This window comes from Sciurus vulgaris (genome assembly GCF_902686455.1).
Source record: "Sciurus vulgaris genome assembly, chromosome: 7".
NCBI classification, from domain to species: domain Eukaryota; kingdom Metazoa; phylum Chordata; class Mammalia; order Rodentia; family Sciuridae; genus Sciurus; species Sciurus vulgaris.
In genome coordinates this window covers 2,560,510-2,580,724 of record NC_136467.1, presented here as the reverse complement: position 1 = coordinate 2,580,724, position 20,215 = coordinate 2,560,510, and the positions used below count along the sequence as shown (strand labels likewise).

The window sequence follows — 20,215 nt, the reverse complement described above, 5'->3', positions numbered from 1 at the left end:
ACATACACATATATGAAAGAAATATTAAGACAGCAAGAATTTCTCAGGGGGCATATTCCAAATTGGGTATTTTAATCTTCTTATGTAATTTTCAGATTCATTGATTAAATCAGTGCAATATTCTATTTCACACACATTTTAGAGAATGAATATACATCCATTTTGGAATTAAAATGGCACTGACGGGGGTGGGGGGCTGTAGCTCCATGTTAGCCTGCATGCTTAGCATGCTAGCTTGCACTGCCCTGGGTCCCATCCTGAGCACCAAAATATTTCAAAATGAACACATAAATAAAGTGGTGCTGATATCTACTGTCTTTAATTAATTTATATCTGTCCCAATATATTGGCCAGATTCTGAGCCTAAATGTCAAAGTAATGGACATTACTTAACCCTTAAGTAATGGGTTAAGACAGCAGGCTAACAGTAATTGAAGCATTTTAAAAAACGGTAATTCTTCAAGTAATGGAGTACTGCAAAGCTATTGGAACTCTGCAACGTGCACTTCTAAGGCTTGCATGTACTAGATATTGCTATGTTGCCATGGTTACAGCTTTTGAACCAATCGTTGTGCATAGACGTGCACTTAGCAACAAGGTAATTAAATTTATGAAGTGGGCTAGGCAGTGAAGGGAAATAAATTCCTCAGGGAAATAGTGGAGTAGAAGAAAAACATTTTCCTTTTGATCTCAGTATTTAAGAACATCTAGGAACTGGGGCTGTAGTTCAGTACTAAAGGACTTAGCTAGTATTTGGGAGGCCCTGGGTTCAAGCTCCAGGTATCACCCCCACCCCCAAAATATCTAATTCAAAGACATGAATTAAATGGACAATTAGCTGATAATATCAGCTGCCCACTCTCACGTTATAGGGGAGGAAATTGTTTCCCTCCATCCATCTTAGGTCAAGGCTCTGTAAACTACTTTGGTAAAGGACAGGAAGAAGAGAAAGACACGTGTGTTCCCCTGAGGCACGAACCCAGGGCTCACTCTGTGCAGGGCACTCAGTGGGGCTGTTGGAACTCAGGCCTTCGCAGCCTCCCAGCAGGGACAGGACAAAGGAGAAGGACGAGAGCCTGCGGGGCGGCAGCCTGTGGGCAGCCGAGCAGTGTGGAATGCGGGATGACCAGGGCCCAGACCGTGGGGTCGGTACCCAGCTGCCTCCAGGGCCCTCGGGGCTGAGCAGGGCAGCCTTCTCTCCTCTGATCAACCTCTCCTCATGCTGGCCGAGGGGAGGCCTTTATTTTAGGCAAATAGGCAGACAGAAGAGTACATTTTAAAAATGTTATCTGTTTGGACTCGTTTACTTTCAGCTCAAGATCATCCTAATGGCAAAATGGTGGGACGTTTTGGGGTGGCAGACTCTGGTATCCTATCTTTGAGCAGGTTGAGAAATGAAGCCGGCGGTCCTGCTGCACACCGCCCCCTGGTGGCTGTGGTCTGGGAGGGGAGAACACCTCCCTACAGTCTCTGGCTTTCACATTTCCTCCATTCCATCTTTTTTTTCTACTACGCTTCTATTTAATTACACTATTGTGTGATTTTGAATGTGTCACTTAAAAGTTTGTGTATCAGAAGCTTAATCTCCAACTTCATATGCTAATGACATCTGGGTTTGGGGGAGGTGTTAGGATTACATGAGGTGGTGGGAGCAGAGCTCTGCTGGGACATACTGGCTTTATGGGAAGAAGAGACCTGAACCAGCACCCATGTTCCTCTTTGCACGCGACTCTGGCATGCTGTGATGTGGTAAGAAGGCCATCACCGGGTGTTGGCACCTTGATACCAGACTTCCCAGCTCCCAGAACCACGAACTAAATAAACCTCTGTTCTTTGTAAACAACCCAAGTATAGTTCAGTAATAGTAACAGAAAGTGAGTTGACAGTTATCTTGGGACAATATTGGAAGAAAGTGAAAAATCATGAAAAGAGCAGGAGCTGGGAAGCAAATGGACGTGAGTGACTGCCCTTGGCTGTGTGCCTGTGGACATGCCACCTGCATGGTTGGGGCTCTAGGTCTCATCTATAACAATTAGGAGAGAAACTAGCCTGTGTGTTCAAAACAATAACATTCACTTCTGTGACCTTATTTGAGGGCCTTCTCCATCCTGGACTGCTGGAGTAACTTCCCTGTTTCAGTGTCATTGCAGCTAAATCACCCGTCCGTCTTGCTTCTGGAGTGCTCTAAATCCAAAGAGGCTACTGTCCAATGTTGCATGTACACACACACACACACACACACTAGATGTAGATGGACACAATGCCTTTGTTTTACTTATTTTTATGTGGTGCTGATGATTGAACCCAGTGCCTCACATGTGCTAGGCAAGCACTCCACCACTGAGATACAACCCCAGCCCCCCACCCCACTGCTTTTTAAGTTACATTTAGTGCACCATTTCATACCTTCAGGATGAAAGTCAGACTCATGTTGATGTTATGTTGATGGATGAAGCCCTCACAATCTGGTCATCTCAGACAGACGTCACAACTGATCCTCCCTGCACAGAGGAAATGCCTATGTCCCTTGGTCCTGCCCTCTTGTATGTTTGGTTACTTCTGCCAGGAAGGCCCCTCTTCCTTAGTTGATGGGAAAACTCCTATTACAACAGGTGTGTAGTAGCACTCTGTAAGGAAACTGTAACAAAATAGTTACAGTTGTAAAAAAAAATACAGTTTAAACAACAGAAACTTATTTTCTCACACTTCTGGAGGTAAAAAATTCAAGATTATGTGGCAGCATTTTTGGTTTCTGTGAGGCTCCTCTGCATGGTTTACAGGTAGGATGAAAAGACTTCTCTTTTCCTCTTCTAAGGAAACCAATCCTATTGGATTATGACCTCACACAACCTTTATTGCCCCTGTGGGTCTGCTCTCCAAGTAGAGTCACACTGGAGTTTATGGCTTCAGCATATGAATTTTGGAGGTACACTGAGCCATGACACCATCCTCTGCCCCTTGGCCTGTCTAGCAGCTCCTCCCCTTGTCCTCCTCAGAACCTCCTTCTCAGTCTTTTCAGTCACTTTTAAGAGTTTGTTATTTGTCTGAATCCCTGAACAGTCAGCTCCCTGACTCAGGGAAACGAGTCTTGACTCTGCCTCCTCACCACCTAATATAGGGTCTAGAATATAGTAGGTATTCAATTTGTCAATTCAAAAAATGTTTTCCAGACGTCCAAAGCTGCATGATTAGCAGAAGATTCAAATGGTTCATTCCCCAAACCAACGTGTCTGTGCCTGGATCTGATGCAGCTCCTGAATCCTGCTTCTGCCAATGATACTAACTTTGTTCTCATTTAAAATGGGTCAAGCCTTCCAGCCTCTGGTCTGTTTCCTTCCCTAGCTATAGCACGCTCTCCTTTTGCCCTTCTCCTGTCTACATGTTTCATGGGTGTCCTTCCCTTCTTCCCAGATGCTCATCCCCATTTTCTCTCCATGTCCTAATCCTACCCAGATTAGATTTTTTGGCTGCTACATGAGCACTGCTTCCATATCCTTTCTTTTAAAGCTCATACCATCTTTTAGGTTTGGATCTTTCTACTCTCACATTAATCTGACTTAATTATTCTTCTAAATCCATCTCAAGATTAACTCCTTAATGAATCTTTTCTCTGTAAATACAGGAAAAAGTTTCATTCAAGCTGTTTTTCCTGTATTCTCATTCAACAGCCATCAATACAGAAGACGTTTTTAGCACCTGCACCTCAAATTATAATCTGCAGACCATCTGCACTAAGATAAAAGAGGATTCCTAACCCCTGCCACAGACCTTGAGGATGAGAGTCTGTTTTCTATGCATGCTGGAGTGTGGAATTCCCTCATCCTCCCCTACTATTCCTGCAAAAGGACTTCAGGAGTAAACAGTAGGTCGAGGCCAGTGCACTACACCTTCATTCCCTGCCTTCACCCGAAAAACAGACTCACTTTCTCTGAGAAAGTGCTCATACACACAAACACACACATAAGCACACGCTCATAGAGACACACATACGGACACAGACACACGAGTGGTACACGCAGACACTGCCGGACGGCGGCCTTCCCGGGCTAGCCCGCCGCTGGGCAGCGCACTGGACTAGAAGCCAACTAAGACCCTCTGAAGACTGGGACGGCAGCCCCGCAGCGCAGACCGGCGCGCCGAAGCCTGCCGCTCTGCCCCGCCCCGAGGCAGAGGCCACGCCCCCAGGGCCTCGCCCCCGCGCGGCCCCGCCCCAAGCCCCGCGGTCCTGGCGTGCCTCAGTCCCCGCTCCCGGAGGCGACGCCCGCCCCAGGCCCCGCCCCCACAAGACCGGATCTCGACGTGCGTCGCGTCCTGGCCGCCTGCGTCCCGACGTTTCGCCCTCTCGCGTCCACCCGTGGCCTGAGGCACCGCCCCCGACGTGAGGGGCGGGGTTTGCTGCGTCGCCGCGCCGTGCGGCTTCTGCGGCGGCCGTTGGCCGTTAGCGCGGCTTGGGCGGTTGTCTTGGAGAAGCAAGATTGGCGGCGACAACGGCCGCGGTGGTGGCCGAGGAGGACACGGAGCTGCGGGACCTGCTGGTGCAGACGCTGGAGAACAGCGGCGTCCTGAACCGCATCAAAGTGCGCGGACGCCGACCGGGTGGCGGGAAGGCGGCCGGGCTGGGCTGGCGCGCCATCCTGTGGAGGCGGGTGAAGAGGGCCGGGAGTGCGGGGTGACCGCCCCGGCTCGGGGCGGGTGGGGGCGCGGGGTCAGTGCGGGGTGACCGCCCCCGGCTCGGGGCCGTCGGGGGCGCGGGGTCAGCGCGGGTGACCTCCCCGGCTCGGGGCCGTCGGGGGCGCGGGGTCGGCGCGGGGTCAGCGCGGGGTGACCGCTCCCGGCTCGGGGCCGTCGGGGGCGCGGGGTCAGCGCGGGTGACCTCCCCGGCTCGGGGCCGTCGGGGGCGCGGGGTCAGCGCGGGTGACCTCCCCGGCTCGGAGCCGGTCGGGGCTCGCCGAGAGCCGCTCTCCCGCGCCGGCCTGCGGAGGGACAGTCTGGGGTGTCCGCAGCACCCTGGTGCGTGCGCGCCTGTCCGGTGATTGACACAAGTAACTCTTGTTTTTTTTAAGGCTGAACTTCGTGCAGCTGTGTTTTTAGCACTAGAGGAGCAAGAAAAAGTAGAGGTAGGAAGTCTCCAGATTTTAATATAGGAATTCGTTGATGCCTAATTTCTAATTAGTTAAGAACTGCTGTAAAATATTACTTATAGCAGCATACAGTCGCGGTATGAACTGCTGAGCGTCACGTTTCTTTATGACTGGGAGAGAGCCAACATTATTCTTTTGTGTGTCTTTGAATTTTGGAGTATTCTTAAAAATATGCACAGTAACTCAGACCAGTGCTAAATCTGAAACAAAAAGGGGTAGGAGTTACCTGGAGAAATGGTTTCATTGTCAATGAGTTAACTGTACATTATTTAGAACCTTAATGAGCTTATATGCATTGTGCATCTTCAAGGTAGGGGGTATATAGTATTTAACTTTCCAAAATTATTTGACCTCAAGTATGTTAAAAGTATCACAGTCTTTCTTATTGTAGAAAATCCAACCACACTTTAAAAAAAAAAAAAGAAAAAAAAAATTTAGTTGTAGTTGCACATAATACCTTTATTTTATTTTTATGTGGTGCTGAAGATCCAGTCCAGTGCCTCACATATGCTAGGCAAGTGCTCTACCTCTGAGCCACCAACCACAATTTTTTATTCAATGGGTATAGTTTTTTCTCTCAGTCATCCATTAAATAACCTGAGTAAATATCATGTAACTTGTCAACAAGGTTCACTTTGTAATCAAAGTCTTACACTTATCTTTGATGACACTTTTTCTACTTGCTTAGATATATGTACCCTGCTGCTTAATTTCATCAAACTATTCAGGTGTTTGCTCTCTCCTTGTTTGTCTAGGCATCTTTCTTGTTTCTTTTTTCTTGATTAATCTAGATCAATGGTCCATTCCTCAGAAACCCTGACTGCTCTCTGTTTGTACTTGGTCTGGAACAAATCTTTGCTTATTTAGTCCAGCAAGATAATTCCTTTTCCTGTTTCCACATATTAAAGAAAAGCCACTTAACCATGTAGATTGGTGATATTATAGGTTAGTGGCTACCACCTGCAGCTGGGTACTGATCAGGTTCAGCAGTTCTATATTTTACCTGGCAGTCCCCTCTTTAGCTTCATTTAAGCCTTCTGCTTCACTGCTCTCTTTTACTCTAGACAGATGGTGTTGTCTTTTTCTTTACAGGGAAAATGGAAGCCATCAGGTCCTTTTTGTCTTCTTCCTGCCCTGATTTACTACTTACCTTAGGAAAAACTTATCTGTGCCTGCATGTATTTATGTATTTGTACCTCTTTCCTGCTTTAGAAAGGCACCTTTTTTTTTTTGGTACCTGGGATTGAGCCCAGGGGTCTTAACCACTGAGCCATATCCCCAGCCCTTTTTTCTATTTTATCTAGAGATAAGGTCTCACTGAGTTGCGTAGGACCTTGCTAAGTTGCTGAGGCTGGCTTTGAACTCACAGTTCTCAGCCTTCAGAGCCACTGGGATTATGGGCATGTACCACCGCACCTGGCAAGGCTGTCTTATCTAGGTATTGTTATTTTGGGTTTTGCCTTAGTCTTTTTTTTTTTTTTTTTTTTTCCTTCCCCAGACATTCAGGTTTTGAAAGAATGTGTATGTCCCATACCATTTCTTACATTACCAGGCATCCCTTCATTAACGTTTTAAATGTACCACTACTGCACCTTAGGAATGTCTCTTGCTACAGTCAAGAAGAATATCCTTTGAGTATACTTTGGTTCTTACCTGTCTGGTTAAGCACAGTGACATTTGATATTCTTAATTCCTTCCTACTTGAAAATCTCCCTTGACGTTTGAGACCTCTTTCAGTTCTCTTTTTTCCTTTTGCTTACTCCTTGGTTTCTTTAGTGTGATCTTTTTCCCGTGCACTGCACTTAAACTGTTGGTATCTTGTTCCACAGTTTTCATTCTTTCTTTTCCCAGTGACATTAGTAACATCTGTAACTTCACCATATCTTCAGCGCATATTTCTCTTGAGCTGCAGATCTTTATGTTAAACTGCCTAGTAGACTCATCTTTCTGGGAAAATAAGGCAAGAAATCTGTCTTAGGCCTTGCCCTTCTTTCCACCTATCTGCTCAGTCATCACCCAGCTGTGTCTAGCTGGTCTGTCTCTGAAGTGTCTCTATGGAGATACTCTTGCTGTTTTGCCTATATTTCATAATTTCCAGAGTGCTCGATCCACTTCCTATTGTCTAGTCTTCCTTTGCTGACACCCCTCACCATCCCGCTTGAGTCTTCCATGTTGCTCCTAGATCTAACTTGACTGTTTATTATACATACCTGGTCTTGTCCCTCCATGTTTTCTTGAGTATTTTAGTTAACTCAATCTTCAATTTTCCTAGATTAGCCTATCAGGGTCCTTTGTGAATCTTTCCCTCCTTTTTTTTTTTTTTTTTTCTTAATAACTTAATTGAGGTATAATGGACCTACAGTAAAATTAGCATATTTAAAAAGGGTAATTTGGTGAACTTACACATTTATGCTAAATATGTACTGATTATGACAAATAAGATAGTGAACATAACCCTAGCCCTTCAGATTTTCCTTGTGCCCCTCCTCCATCCTGAATATGTTTTAAGAGACATATTAATGAGATCATATATTATGTACTGTTTTTGGTCTTGCTTCTTTTATTCAGCATAATGCACTTAAAATTCATTCATATTGTGTTTATTAAGTCATTTCCTTTCATCTTGAGTTCGAAGTTAATATCTTTCAATTAATCCATTGAATGAATATGTGACAATTTGTTTAACCATTGAACATTGTATAAATCTTTGCGTAAATATGTGACATCTCTCAAGAAAATACATAAGGGTGAAATAAGTGGATCACATTCATTCTAGAGATATTTTAAGCTGTTTTAAAAAAAGCTTTCCAAAGTGGTCATGCCATTTTGCATTACCATCAGCAGTATATGAGGCTGTTCTCTACCTATAATTCATGTGGTCAACTAAAAGAGTTCCCTCTTGTGCTACCTTACTTACGCTTCATTGTCAGTAATCACAGCTTTGATGTGAAAGAAGTGTTTTTTTCCTATATATAATTCCAAAGATAAGTTGACTTGTGGCTTCATGTAATTGGGAATTGCAAGTACATATGCTATAAATTATAGATACCTAAGATGATAAAATATCAAACTCCATGTATTTGAAATAATAAAGTTGTTTATTAATAATAAATATATTAATGAAAATATTGTTAATTTTATTTCACAGGAATATTGAAGTTGGCTTCAAAAAAGTTCAATAAATAATTTATAAAAACAATTTAAAACAAACATGGATGGGGTGCAGTAGTACACACCTATAATCCCAGTGACTCAGGAGGATGAGGCAGGGGGATTGCAGGTTCAAACCCAGCTTCAGCAACTTAGCAAGGCCCTAAGCAACTCAGTGAGACCCTGTCTCTAATAAAATACAAAAAAGGGCTGGGGATATGGCTCGGTGGTCAAGCACCCCTGGATTCAATTCGTGGTATCCAAAAAATAATAAAACAAACCTGAGTCTTCATGTATGGCTTTGTTTTATTAACTTCAAGATGTTATTAAATAGCACAAGCCAAAATCCTAGTAATTAACATTTGTGGAATGAATTTCATAAACTCTAATTTTATGAATGACAATATATTTTGCTAAAAATTAGACTTAGTATACATTTTACAGTTACTTTTAAAATAAACATAATACTTAAAATATTTCATTTTTTTTTTAACAGAACAAAACTCCTTTAGTCAATGAAAGCCTGAAAAAGTTTTTAAATACTAAAGATGGTAAGATGTTCCATTCATTCTTGTTCGTTTTTATCTGCCTCTGAATTTTTCAAATCTTGTCACCATTTGGGAGAAATCAGACATTTTAGCTTTTTTTTTTTTTTTTTTTTTTAAGGTCTTCTTGCAGATGTTCATTTAAAAATATTTTACTGTGTAACGGTCACATTGCTATTGTTAAATGTGTTTGGTTGTGAAAAGTTATTGGTTAAAGTAAATTTTACATAAACAGACAATTTTACTATAAAGTGGAACTCTGAAATATTTTCGTGAAATGTTACATTGTTTCAGTCCAATCATCCTAATGAATAAAAGGGAAGATTGAGTTTTTTTAGTATTTATTTGTATTTAAAGGGAAGAAATTCATAATTTGAAAAATTTTTTAAAAGCCTGTTCTCCTATTCAGTGTATCTTATTTCACAAGGCTAATTTAAAAAATTGAAAGTTCTTTAAGATTTGCTTACACATTTTTCTCTGGATCTTTACAGGTCGTTTAGTGGCTAGTCTTGTTGCAGAATTTCTCCAGTTTTTTAACCTTGACTTTACCTTGGCGGTTTTTCAACCTGAAACAAGCACAGTAAGAGTGATGATTTTTACATCTGTTTTTACATTTCTGAAACCATTGGTACAAATGAGTTAATATTAACCTGGAAGCTAATAAAACTTGACAAGTTACATTTATTTGCCCACAGATTATTTTCTGTAGTTGATTATCCATTTTTCTTAAAAGCTATTTAAATGGTCAGAGAATAGGTACCAGTATTGCTGCTTCGTGTAACTTGTAGCTTGCTAATGAAGGAGAGTTATTAGAGTCGGTTTTGTCATGATGTTATACTGCAGCTGTTAATGGAGATTTTGAACAAAGAAGTCCTATTTAAAAAAAAAAAAATTTTTTTTAAAGTAGACATCTCATTCACTAAGAAGATAGCCTGTTTGTTTGGACATATTTTCTGTGATCCCTAGACGTACTTTTGGTATGTTTTTGTGCACATGTATATTGTTTCTTTTCTAGTTTCAAGGTCTCGAAGGTCGAGAGAATTTAGCCCGAGATTTGGGTATCATTGAAGCAGAAGGCACTGTGGGAGGACCCTTATTATTAGAAGTGATTAGACGCTGCCAACAGAAGGAGAAAGGGCCCACCGGTGGGGAAGTAAGTGTGATCTTTCATTATTTCTTTGTTTTCGTTATTGTCTAGTTTGGCCATGTAGAGTAGTATATATGCAGTGAATCAAGATTTACATGGAAAGATTTTTCTTAAAAATAATCAAATGCACTGAGATTATGTAAATGCATATTTTAATGAAAATTAAAATATTCTGACACTTTTGTCTACCTGTTTTGGTTATTCTCAGAATGTTGAGTTCAGAAGTCACACTGTGTGAAACAAAATCATAGCTCCTCACTGACTTGCTATTGAATTGAATGTGTTACTTAACCCCTCCATTGCCTCATTTATAAAACGTGGATAATAGGACCCACCTTTTGTGGGTGTTGTGAAAACTCATAAACATGAGTTAATGCATGTAAAATACTAAGAATGGTACTTGGCTTAGGAAACATTCAGCTAGTTTTTAGTTTTGATTTTAGTGAAATTTGGAAGGGCTGATTATTTAGACGAATTTTTTTTTTAAATTAAAGGGTTTTTTTAGACTGCTTAAAACAGCTATTGATTTTGTTCAGTTTCTAAACATTTTCAAACTTGTTGATTAGCAGTTATCTTCTTTTTTTAAAAATATTTTTCTCAGTTGTTGATGGACTTTATTTTATTCATTTATTTATATGTGGTGCTGAGACTCGAACCCAGTGCCACATACATGCGAGGCAAGCGCTCTACCACTCAGCCAAAACCCCTACCCTGTCTTCTTATTCTTAACCCTTCTTTATAGAAGTGCTCTTGACCAGGTCTGACTTCTGTTTACGTACTGTTCCAGTCAGCTTTGTGTTGCTGTTACCAAAAGACCTGACAAGAACAGCATAGAGTAGGCTCTTGGTTTCAGAGGTTCAGTCCATGGTCAGCTGACTCCATAGCTCTGGGCTTGAGGTGAGGCAGAACATCATGGCAGAGGGGCATGGAGGAGGAAAGCAGCTCGGGACATGGTGACCATGAAGCAGAGACCTCTGCTCACCTTTAGCCACACCCTGCCTGCCTGCAGTTACCACCCAGTTATTCCCTATCCTTGGATTAATCCATCAATTAGCTTCTAACTCTCATAAATCAATCATTTCTCCTCTGAACCTTCTTGCATTGTCTCACATGTGAGTTTTTGGGGGATACCTCATAATCTAAACTATAACACATTAGCTTTACATGAAGATATGTAGTTAAATATGCTCTTTCAGTTATAGAGATTTCTAGAATGTGGATGGATATGTGTCTGCCTATGTATTCCATTTGAAGAGTCTGTGTATGTTTTCTATTGGGAGCTTTGAAAATCAGTAAATCTTGTCTAAGTACTAATTGAATTTCAGGCATGGAAAATATATTCTGTGGGTAATGTAAGATAAAACATAAGAAAATTTTTTATCCTTAAAGAGCTCAGAGCTATTCAGATAGACAGATATGCTCACAGGATTTAATGTTTAAATAACAGTTCAAGATTATAGAGGAAGATTGTACATTTTTTTGTAACAAATGTTTGTGAATAATTGTTTTAGTTAAAAGGGCGAAGTGATTGTTTCCGCTAAAATTTTGCTAAACAACGTGCGTAGAATATTGGTGGGGGACCAGGTTTAGTACAGCACTTCAGGAAGGCAGAACAGTGCAGCAGGTGGGCTGGGAGTGCCTGGCTGGATCCAGGCCCAGGGCAGACAGCTTCTGAGCCGCAGCTTGTGGGTTTCAACTTCATTCGTTTATTCATCAGTAAGTTAACAGGATTTTGTTGTTTGCTTTTATGATGGATATTGTGATGTACTAGGGTATGAAAAATACCCTGAATGGTTTCCTAGGGCCAGTAGTCTGCAGTTGGTGACACCATCTCTTTTTTTTTTTTTTTTCTTTTTCAACCTCTGTGATCCTGAGGTCTTCTCTCTCTTCATCTGCCCTTTTGTTTTCTTTCCCTGTTACTCTTTGTCCTGGTTGCAGTGGTGGTTGCATGTTTTTCTCTCTGGTCCTCTCCCTTCATACCCTAGTTAACAGTGTGTACTCAGGAGCCAGATTGTTGGGTTGAGCTCAGCCCTGCCACGTTCTGGCTGTGTGAGCTTCGTGCTGCTGTAGGTTCCACACCTGAAGAGTTGCTAACAGAAACTCTCAGAGCAGTGTTTGGCATGGAGGCATCAATGTATAAATACTGGCCATCGTTATTACTGTTTCTTTCTTTTGTTATGGTTACTGTATGGATGATTCCCTAAGTTATGCTCAGTCCTCTCCCCTAGTTTCAACTTGGAATTTCCAGCTCTTCACTACACATACCAATCTGGATAAACCACTAGTGCATTTAAATTCTGTGTGAAAAAACTGACTTCTAAAAAAGTAAAAACGTGACACAAACAGCCTTCCTGTTCCCCACAACGAACCTCACTTTTAGGTGTTCTTGCTTTCTTCCCTGTGTTCCTGGAACTCCTGGCTTCAGACCTAGGAGTGACTCCTCACATATGCCCTGGATGTGGTCATTCTGTTAGGAGGGATTCACTCCTGCCACATGCTCTAGATGTGGCAGCAGGCAGTGAAGGAAGAGTAATTGCTGGAAGCTTTTCTTTTCTCTGCTAGACATATGTTTGCATCAAGTTGAGACCTAGTAAAACCTTTACTTTGCGGTTGATGTGATTTGAGAGTAAAAATGAATCATTGTGTTCTTCAGTACTGTTTTCTGATGAGTGGATCTGCACTTTACCGTGTCAGTTTGTCCTGACGCACATCTGTGATTCTTTCATATAGACTAAGCATAGGAACTTGTTCTTCAAAATGGAATTGTTTTGCTCTTTAGATTGCAAAACAGTTAAGTTGGACATTTATCTCCACTCTTTGCTAGTTTTTCCCTCTTAATATTTGGGTATTTAGTCTATTTAGCTTTTTCATCATTTACTAGTATTTTACTTTATTTGAGAAAAAACCTGTTGTCATAACCAAATAAAAAATTACAGGTTTTATTGTTCTTTGACTTTTGATAATAGAGTACTAGTGAACTCAGTTACTGGTGCTTTTCGCCAAAACTCCATTTTAAACTACCTTTAGAATTGAGTTGCTGTGCCCCAGCTGCTTTACTGTAGGTAATCAAAGGCACTCTGTTGTTTCTGAGCTCATCATGAATCATGTCTCCTTTAGCAACTTTATCATCCATGTCTTCATTTCTGTTCTGTAGCATCATTTCCTCCTTGGGGTTCTCACCTTTTAAGTCTCTTCACTGTTGCTGAATTATTTTTAAAATTCAGTTCTTCATTCTCTCTTTAAAAATTGCTGTATCATAATGGTAACATGAGTCTCTAGATTCTTCATCCCTAATCTTGGATTCTGAATGATACTGCAGGATTCTGTTTTTGTAGGGTTTTTTTGTTTTGTGTTTTAAAGTGTGAAACCTTGTGGAGGTTGAGTATCTCATATCTGGAATGCTTTTGATCAGAAATGTTTCCAATTTCTGAGCGTTGTGGAATGTTTGCATAGCTTTTCTGGTTGAACATCCTGGTCTAAAAATCTGAAATCTGAAACTTTTTGGGTTTTCAGATTAGGGATATTCAACTTGAATTCAGTCCAGACTGAACTTAATTACTTGAAAATGGTTATATCTTTTTGCCTTCTTTTATTTTCTCATCCTGTTCTCTACTGAAATGATACACCTGTTCCATTCCTTAGCCATGGAATTTTATCCTTGAGGTACTATCCACAGCTGACTCTGTGGTGTTTCTTCTTTTGTCATTCTCTCATTACTGGTAAGTGGTATACAATTAAGAACTTATTCTGCTGAGTTGTTATAGTCACCTGCACTTATCTTTGTCATACTACTGGATCACAAGTCTGTCAATGACAAGGGTTTTCTTTTATGTTCCTGATAGAATCAAAGACATGGTGACTAACAGTTATTTGCTCATGGTCAGTAGAAAGTCTTTGAAGACATTTCTATTGGAGTACCTATATGAAAGACAAATGTGTGAAGGTTAGAGAAGATTAGAAGTGAAACCTGTAGGAAGGCAAATCTAGACAAAGAATGGAGGCAGACTAGAAATAAGTGGAGAGAAAGATCACCCTTTAAAGAAGAATTGGCACAGTTTGGGGCAGGGTCTTAGGCCATGTGGGAAAAGAAGAGATCAGGGATGAGGTTTAGGTTCCTAACCTGGAAGAAGATGCTGCCATCATCAGAAATAGGCTTGGGAAGAAGCCATGATGTATAGCACATTTTCATTTTTTAAAAATTGTAGTTGTTAAAGAATTTCTAAACCAAAATAGCCAGTATTTAATACACAGTGGCATATAGAGCTCATGGTAATAATAGATGAATTTTTGGAAGTGATTTCTATTCAGGAAACCTTTTTAAAAACTCCTTCTTGCATTTGTGATTAGAACCCTGTGCTGAGACTGCACAAGTAAGCTATACTAGAATAGCTACTTTTGAAAATGCAAAAATAATTAAGGGGTATAAAAGAGAAATAGAGTACTACCATTTGAAGAGGCTAAAATTTTTCTGTTAGAATTGCTATTTTATATATTTTTCTTGACATATAATGAAGTAGGGAAATAAACCCAAGAGGTAGAAAAAGTAGATCTTTGAGAATCATAGAATGATAATCTAGAATTAGTCTAGAGAGAAGGGAAGGGAGGAAATCAACATTGGAAAGGTACACTGGGGGTATATTGCAGTGCAGACTAGGTGGCCTGTTCAAGGTGACTGGTGAACTACTTCGCAGGCAATTAGAATGTGGATGCATTCTAATTTTTTTTGGTAAAATTAGAGGAAACTGATAAGGATATTTATGTGAATGAGGGAAGAGATAAAGTGCCAATATTGTACAGTGTTTTTAAATGCTAATATTCCCTTGAATTTGAATTGGTATATTCTTGTTTTTTTTTTAAATGTTTTAAATTGTGATTTTTAGGGTGCACTGGATCTATCTGATGTACATTCTCCACCAAAGTCACCAGAAGGAAGAACCAGTGTACATGGAACCCCCAGTAAGGTGAGTTAGCTGGGTATAAAAGTAACATCCTGTACTAAGACTCCAGAGAGCTCTTCTCTCTACTCTTATATGTTACAGTTTTCTTGTTCTTTTGTAACAAGAGCACTGGGATGTTCAAGTTGCTTTTTTCCTATTGGTTAAGTCTGTGTTTCAAAAGTTCTGTTCTTTTGTTGGTATTTTGAATTTTGTGGGAAAAATATTTGCCCTTAAATATCATAGAATATTTGTATTCATTTGGTACTATGACCATTTTGTCTTCCATTAACAAGGTTTGTTTACTTTTCCTTTATAAATTCCTAGTTTGAGAATATTAGGTTCCAGAATATGAAATTCTTGAGTTGAATATTATAGACTATTAGATGGGTGGTCAGATTTAGATATTATAAACCATGAGTTTTTTATATTAATGAGCTATTTTAATATAATTTATAGGAAAATATATGTATTGTGGTTAGTTTTTTTTGTGTGTGTATGTGTACATGTGTGCTATTAAAGAAAATATCTCATCAGGGATATGATGTAAAGGAGCAAAAAATTGAGTTGAATGCTTGAATTTAAGATCAAGAGTATATGTATAACAGTAGAGGAATAAACAGATGATTGTCAGGAAATTTGTTGTCTGGTGACTGACTGAAGTATAGCATGAGTTGTCATACCAACTGGTCTTACTTAAGAATGGACTTGGGTCATGTCTTACTCTATTCACACTGCTGTGATAAAGCAACATAGGCGGGAGGCTGATAAACAGCACGTTTGTTTATCCCAGTCCTGGAGGCTGGAAGTCCAAGATAAAGGCAGCGGCAGATTTGGTGTCTTATGAGGGCCTACTTCCTGGTTTTTAATTAGGACCTCCTACATTTCCTTACATGGTAGAAGGAACAAGGGAACTCTCTGGAACCTCTTATTTATAAGGGTATGAATCCCATTCCATGTGGGCTCTACCTTCTGGCCCTAATAACCTTTTAAAGGTTCCCCTTCCTAATACCATTATCCGAGGGGTTGAGATTTTAGCATATGAATTTTGGGGACATAAACATGCAATCTGTCACAGGTTACATTTGTATTCTAGGACTTTTCTGTGATTTCTACTCCACAGGAATAGAGTAACTCTGTGGAGTACATTCAGAAATCAGGCTGTGGGTTCAGGGTGGTGCACTGACTTTTACATAAGAGTTGATCTTTTAAATCAGGGGAGTCACCATAGGGGTAGTAGTTACGTTGCCAGATAAGAACACTGCTGAATGACCATTGCTGGTGGTGTTGCCTGTTCTTTATGACACTGCTGATTCTTAAGTTTAGAAACCCAGAAAAATGTTACGATTCATTTTTGGCCAAGAAAAGAGATTATTACATTTTTCATAGTTTTCTTTCTAAGATTTCTAGTGAGCATTTTCTGATGGGAATTTTTTAGAAAGTTGTTTTCCCTAATGCTTGTGGGTGCTATACCCTTGATAACAGAACAGGTCATGAGTAAATTTTTTTAAATTAATTTAGATAATTGCTGATAAAAGAACTTGTGGAAGGAAGATCTTCCACAATAATATCTGACATTAGAGATTAAACTTAACTATTCCAGAAGAGTTACCAGCAGCATTGAGCTATTTCAAAGTTCTCTTTTTAGAAAGTTATTTTTAAGGCAAATTAGTAATGTAAACCTAGGTAAAGTATATCTTCAAGATAAAATATTAGTTTTTACATACTCATCCTCTCTACTTAAAGATCTGAGAATTATCCCAATTGTTTTAAGTTGTTAAATATTGCCCAAAACTTCCAGAGAAGTGGTGGTTGTGGCTAATTCAGAGGATGGTGCCTATCTTCCAGGCGGAACCATGCTTGTGCCAGTCATTTCCGTTCAGTGTGGTCTCCATGTCTTAGCTGGCACCATAAACTGGGATAGCAATGGCGCCTTCAGAAATAACCCTACGTAGTTGCTGACTGGGCTGGGGTGGGGTCCGTTTTAAAAACGAATCCTTATTTTGTCTCTTAACCAGCAATTCCCCTCTAGTCCTAAGGGATCTGGATTTGGGATTCCAGTTCTTCCACCACCCTCTTCTTGGAAGCTGCCTCCCATGGTTCCTCATGAGCCTTGAGAGCCCATGCAGAGAAGTTGTGGCCAAGGAGAGGTTCTGGCCAGCCTTTAGGAACCAGCCTCAAGTGCTCCTAGTAAGGTTGGGTAAGGCCAGGACAAGTCTTCTACAAAGCTGCTTAGGAGTCAGAGCCAAGCCACTTTAGAATGCTGCTAAGGCTAGTGTGAAAGAAGCATCCTTCACCTGAGGCTGAACAGGTGGTGCTTGCCAGGTGCCTGCTGGAAATAGTAGGTAAACGTGAGTTGTTAAAAACACAAACTGCAGACTTTGAAGAGGAACATACTAAATTTTCCATTTTTAAGAAATTTTCTAATTGGAATCTTTATTAGTTTAGTAACAAGTTAGTTTAATTTTAAAGATTGATATTATGTGGTAAAATGTCATTTTATTCTCATGCTCAGATACCAAGGTATAAAGGACAAGGTAAGAAGAAGACAAGCGGGCAGAAGTCTGGTGACAAGGTAACATGCATGAGGGCAAAGGAGAAAAGCAGCCTGTGCCAAGACATAACCTCAGATTCCCGGGGCCTCCTGTTGGCCTGTATTTTAGGTTTCCTTTAGAAAGGTCACTGCCATCTTACCTATAATCAGAATATGAGGAAGTAGTGCTGGTATAAAACCAAAAGTAATTTGTCTGTTTTATCCGGGTGAAAAAATCATACTGTTACATTCTAAAATTATACTTTTGAGTTCTAATTTGAAATTTGATTTTTTTGGCAGTAAAAAAAGTTGAAAATACTTAACTTTCCTTTTACGTGGGTGATAGTATACATATTACCACTGTGATTTTTTTCTGAGGAAAATAGAACATCAAATTACTTTTTGGCTAAGTTTCAGTTAATAAATTAAAGGCCATGCTTCATGTCCTTCAGGACATTTTTTCTTGTGTTCTGCCGTGCTCAGGCCTCAGACATCTGTCGACCTGTACTCAGGCCCTCCTCACAGCAGACTGCAGTGGGCCCGTCCTGCACAGTGGTCAGGGCCGGGGCTGCTTTTTCTTCCTCCCTTAAAGATCACAAAATTGACTAAGCCAGTAACTTAGCTCCTTATAAAATTTAACTATTGGAGATCGTAGACACATTATTAGCATGGTTTTTACATATAGTTAGAATAAGACAAAATAATATTAAGTCTCTGAGATTATTAGTCCTGTGCTGAATCTTGGCTTATATATAGATTTTTCCAGTAATTTGAGAACTTCCAAAATTAAAGCCTTAAAAATATTGTATTTGCTTTATACACTGGCTTTAGTTCCTGTGGTTTCAAAGGTAAATTCTTGTTGTTTGCATTATTCTGCATTATTAAATGAGAAGGTGTTCTATTAGCCAGTATATGTTTCTGAAACATCTGTGTAGTGACATTCTATTTTACTGATGCTATGGGCAAGACATACTGAACACAGTCTTCACTGAGGAGTTCATGATCTACTTGGAGAGGTGAAACTACCTTATACTTAAAATATAAACTTTTTATGGATTCTTTTAATCAGTTTTTTATTGAGCTTTTTTGAAAGTTAAAGCATGTTGCTGGGTATGGTGGTTCATGCCTATGAAAGCAACTGAGGCAGGCTGAGGCAGGAGGATGGCAAGTTTGAAATCAGCCTCAACACCTAAATAAGGCCCTAATAACTTAGTGAGACCTTGTTTCAAAATAAAAAATTAAAAAGAATTGGGAATGTGCTCAGTGTTAAGCACCCTGGGGTTAATCCCCAGTACCTGCCGCCCCACCCCCCGCCAAAAAAGTTAAAGCATATTTTGTAGTATTATTTTACTAATCTCCTTAGTGTCATATAGATCTTTAAGGGGTTAAAACATTGTGAACAAAAGCAAAGCATACAAAGAGACAGTTTCTGGTTTATGTAGTGTGATAGAACTGTGGTGGGTGCAGACATTAATTAGCATTCACTGTACTTTGGGCTGGACCTCACATGTCTCCCTGATTTGGGCAGTGGGTGGGGGTTGCTAGAATTTAGGTCATAAGTTGGGTCCCTTCTGTTTTGTTGTGTTCCTGAGCCCAGGATATTTCCTCAGTCACTTTGACACCTTTTTCCTCTGCTTTTCTGATCTTGTTTCTGAATTACCTGTGTGAGAAGTGTGTTAAACCAAGCATTGCCTGTCTCTAGCCTTGGGTGTTAGCGCTTAGCTCTTCTTTCCCTGCCTTTCTTTTTTGCATTGTGCATGCAGTAGGTTCCCAGTGTCCCTAACATTTTTAACAGCTTCACCCAGAGACTAAGTTGCACGTGGAGGTTAGATTATACCTGCCAAGATGCCAAGGGAAGCCATTTATTACATGTTAGGTGAGTGGCATTTCTCAAGTTGTGCATGGTAGTGGGATCCTCACCTGAATGTCCTGCAGATGGGAACTGTGCATGCCTTGTGGGGGCTGCAGCCTAGGGGGCTTGAGCTGAAGCAGGGTGGCCGAGGGTGCTGCTGAACAGGGAGCACTGGAGTCCTGAGCCAGGAGTGTGGACATCTTATTTCTTTTGAATGCAGAAAGGGGCAGGTGTTAATGGCTCACTCAGAGACCTTGGCAGTTTCTTCAGGGAAGTTATAATCATACTAGAAGTAAACTTAAATTGTGTGTGTGTGTGTGTGTGTGTGTGTACACACCAATTTAATTTGGATTGAACTAAAAGGTCTTGTTTTGTTACTCAGAGACAAAGGATAAATGGAAGATTTGGAATACAAGGATAATTAGTAAGTGGGAAGGCATTTCTTTAGTGAGTTAAAAATTTGGAAATATATATTAACACAGAGTATCATCTGGGATATTTATTTCATTGTATACTATTTTGTTTTACCAAACATTGTCCTAGTTTTTTGAAAAAAATAAATGTAAAAACATTATGTCAGACTTGGTCAGTTCTATTGACTTAGGTTTTTACTGTTTAGGTGGGAAATGAAGTAAGATATTGGATGTTTTCTATTATTAATATTTAGGATCAGATGCTTTTATCATGAAATGTGATAGGAAAGATCATCTATTTTAGAGTTTTCAGGTGTTGTAGAACTAATGTGCATTGAGGTATTTTTGCTATAAATTCTTTAAAGTGACATTTCTTATTTCATTGTTCTCCGAAATCTAGAATAAGCTCATCTCTCTTTATGGATTCAGGGCAGTGATCATGGTATCGTTGCCTGTGTGTTTGGACTTTGGCAGTCACCTAAGGGTTTTCTGTGTAAGGC

The 20,215-nt window shown here is 40.2% G+C and overlaps 1 protein-coding gene across 1 annotated transcript in view; it reads left to right on the top strand.

Moving 5' to 3' along the window:
* Positions 1-1,122: 1,122 nt before the first annotated feature.
* Positions 1,123-20,215, top strand: part of CEP43 (centrosomal protein 43) — a gene marked incomplete at its 5' end in the record, with an annotated part of 39,915 nt that continues 20,822 nt past the window's right edge. The window contains 8 exons of the mRNA XM_079149189.1: positions 1,123-1,149; positions 4,443-4,577; positions 5,064-5,117; positions 8,788-8,842; positions 9,328-9,416; positions 9,852-9,989; positions 14,864-14,944; positions 17,433-17,492. Coding sequence (XP_079005315.1) covers positions 1,123-1,149; positions 4,443-4,577; positions 5,064-5,117; positions 8,788-8,842; positions 9,328-9,416; positions 9,852-9,989; positions 14,864-14,944; positions 17,433-17,492 — 639 coding nt within the window. The remainder of the gene's footprint in view (positions 1,150-4,442; positions 4,578-5,063; positions 5,118-8,787; positions 8,843-9,327; positions 9,417-9,851; positions 9,990-14,863; positions 14,945-17,432; positions 17,493-20,215) is intronic.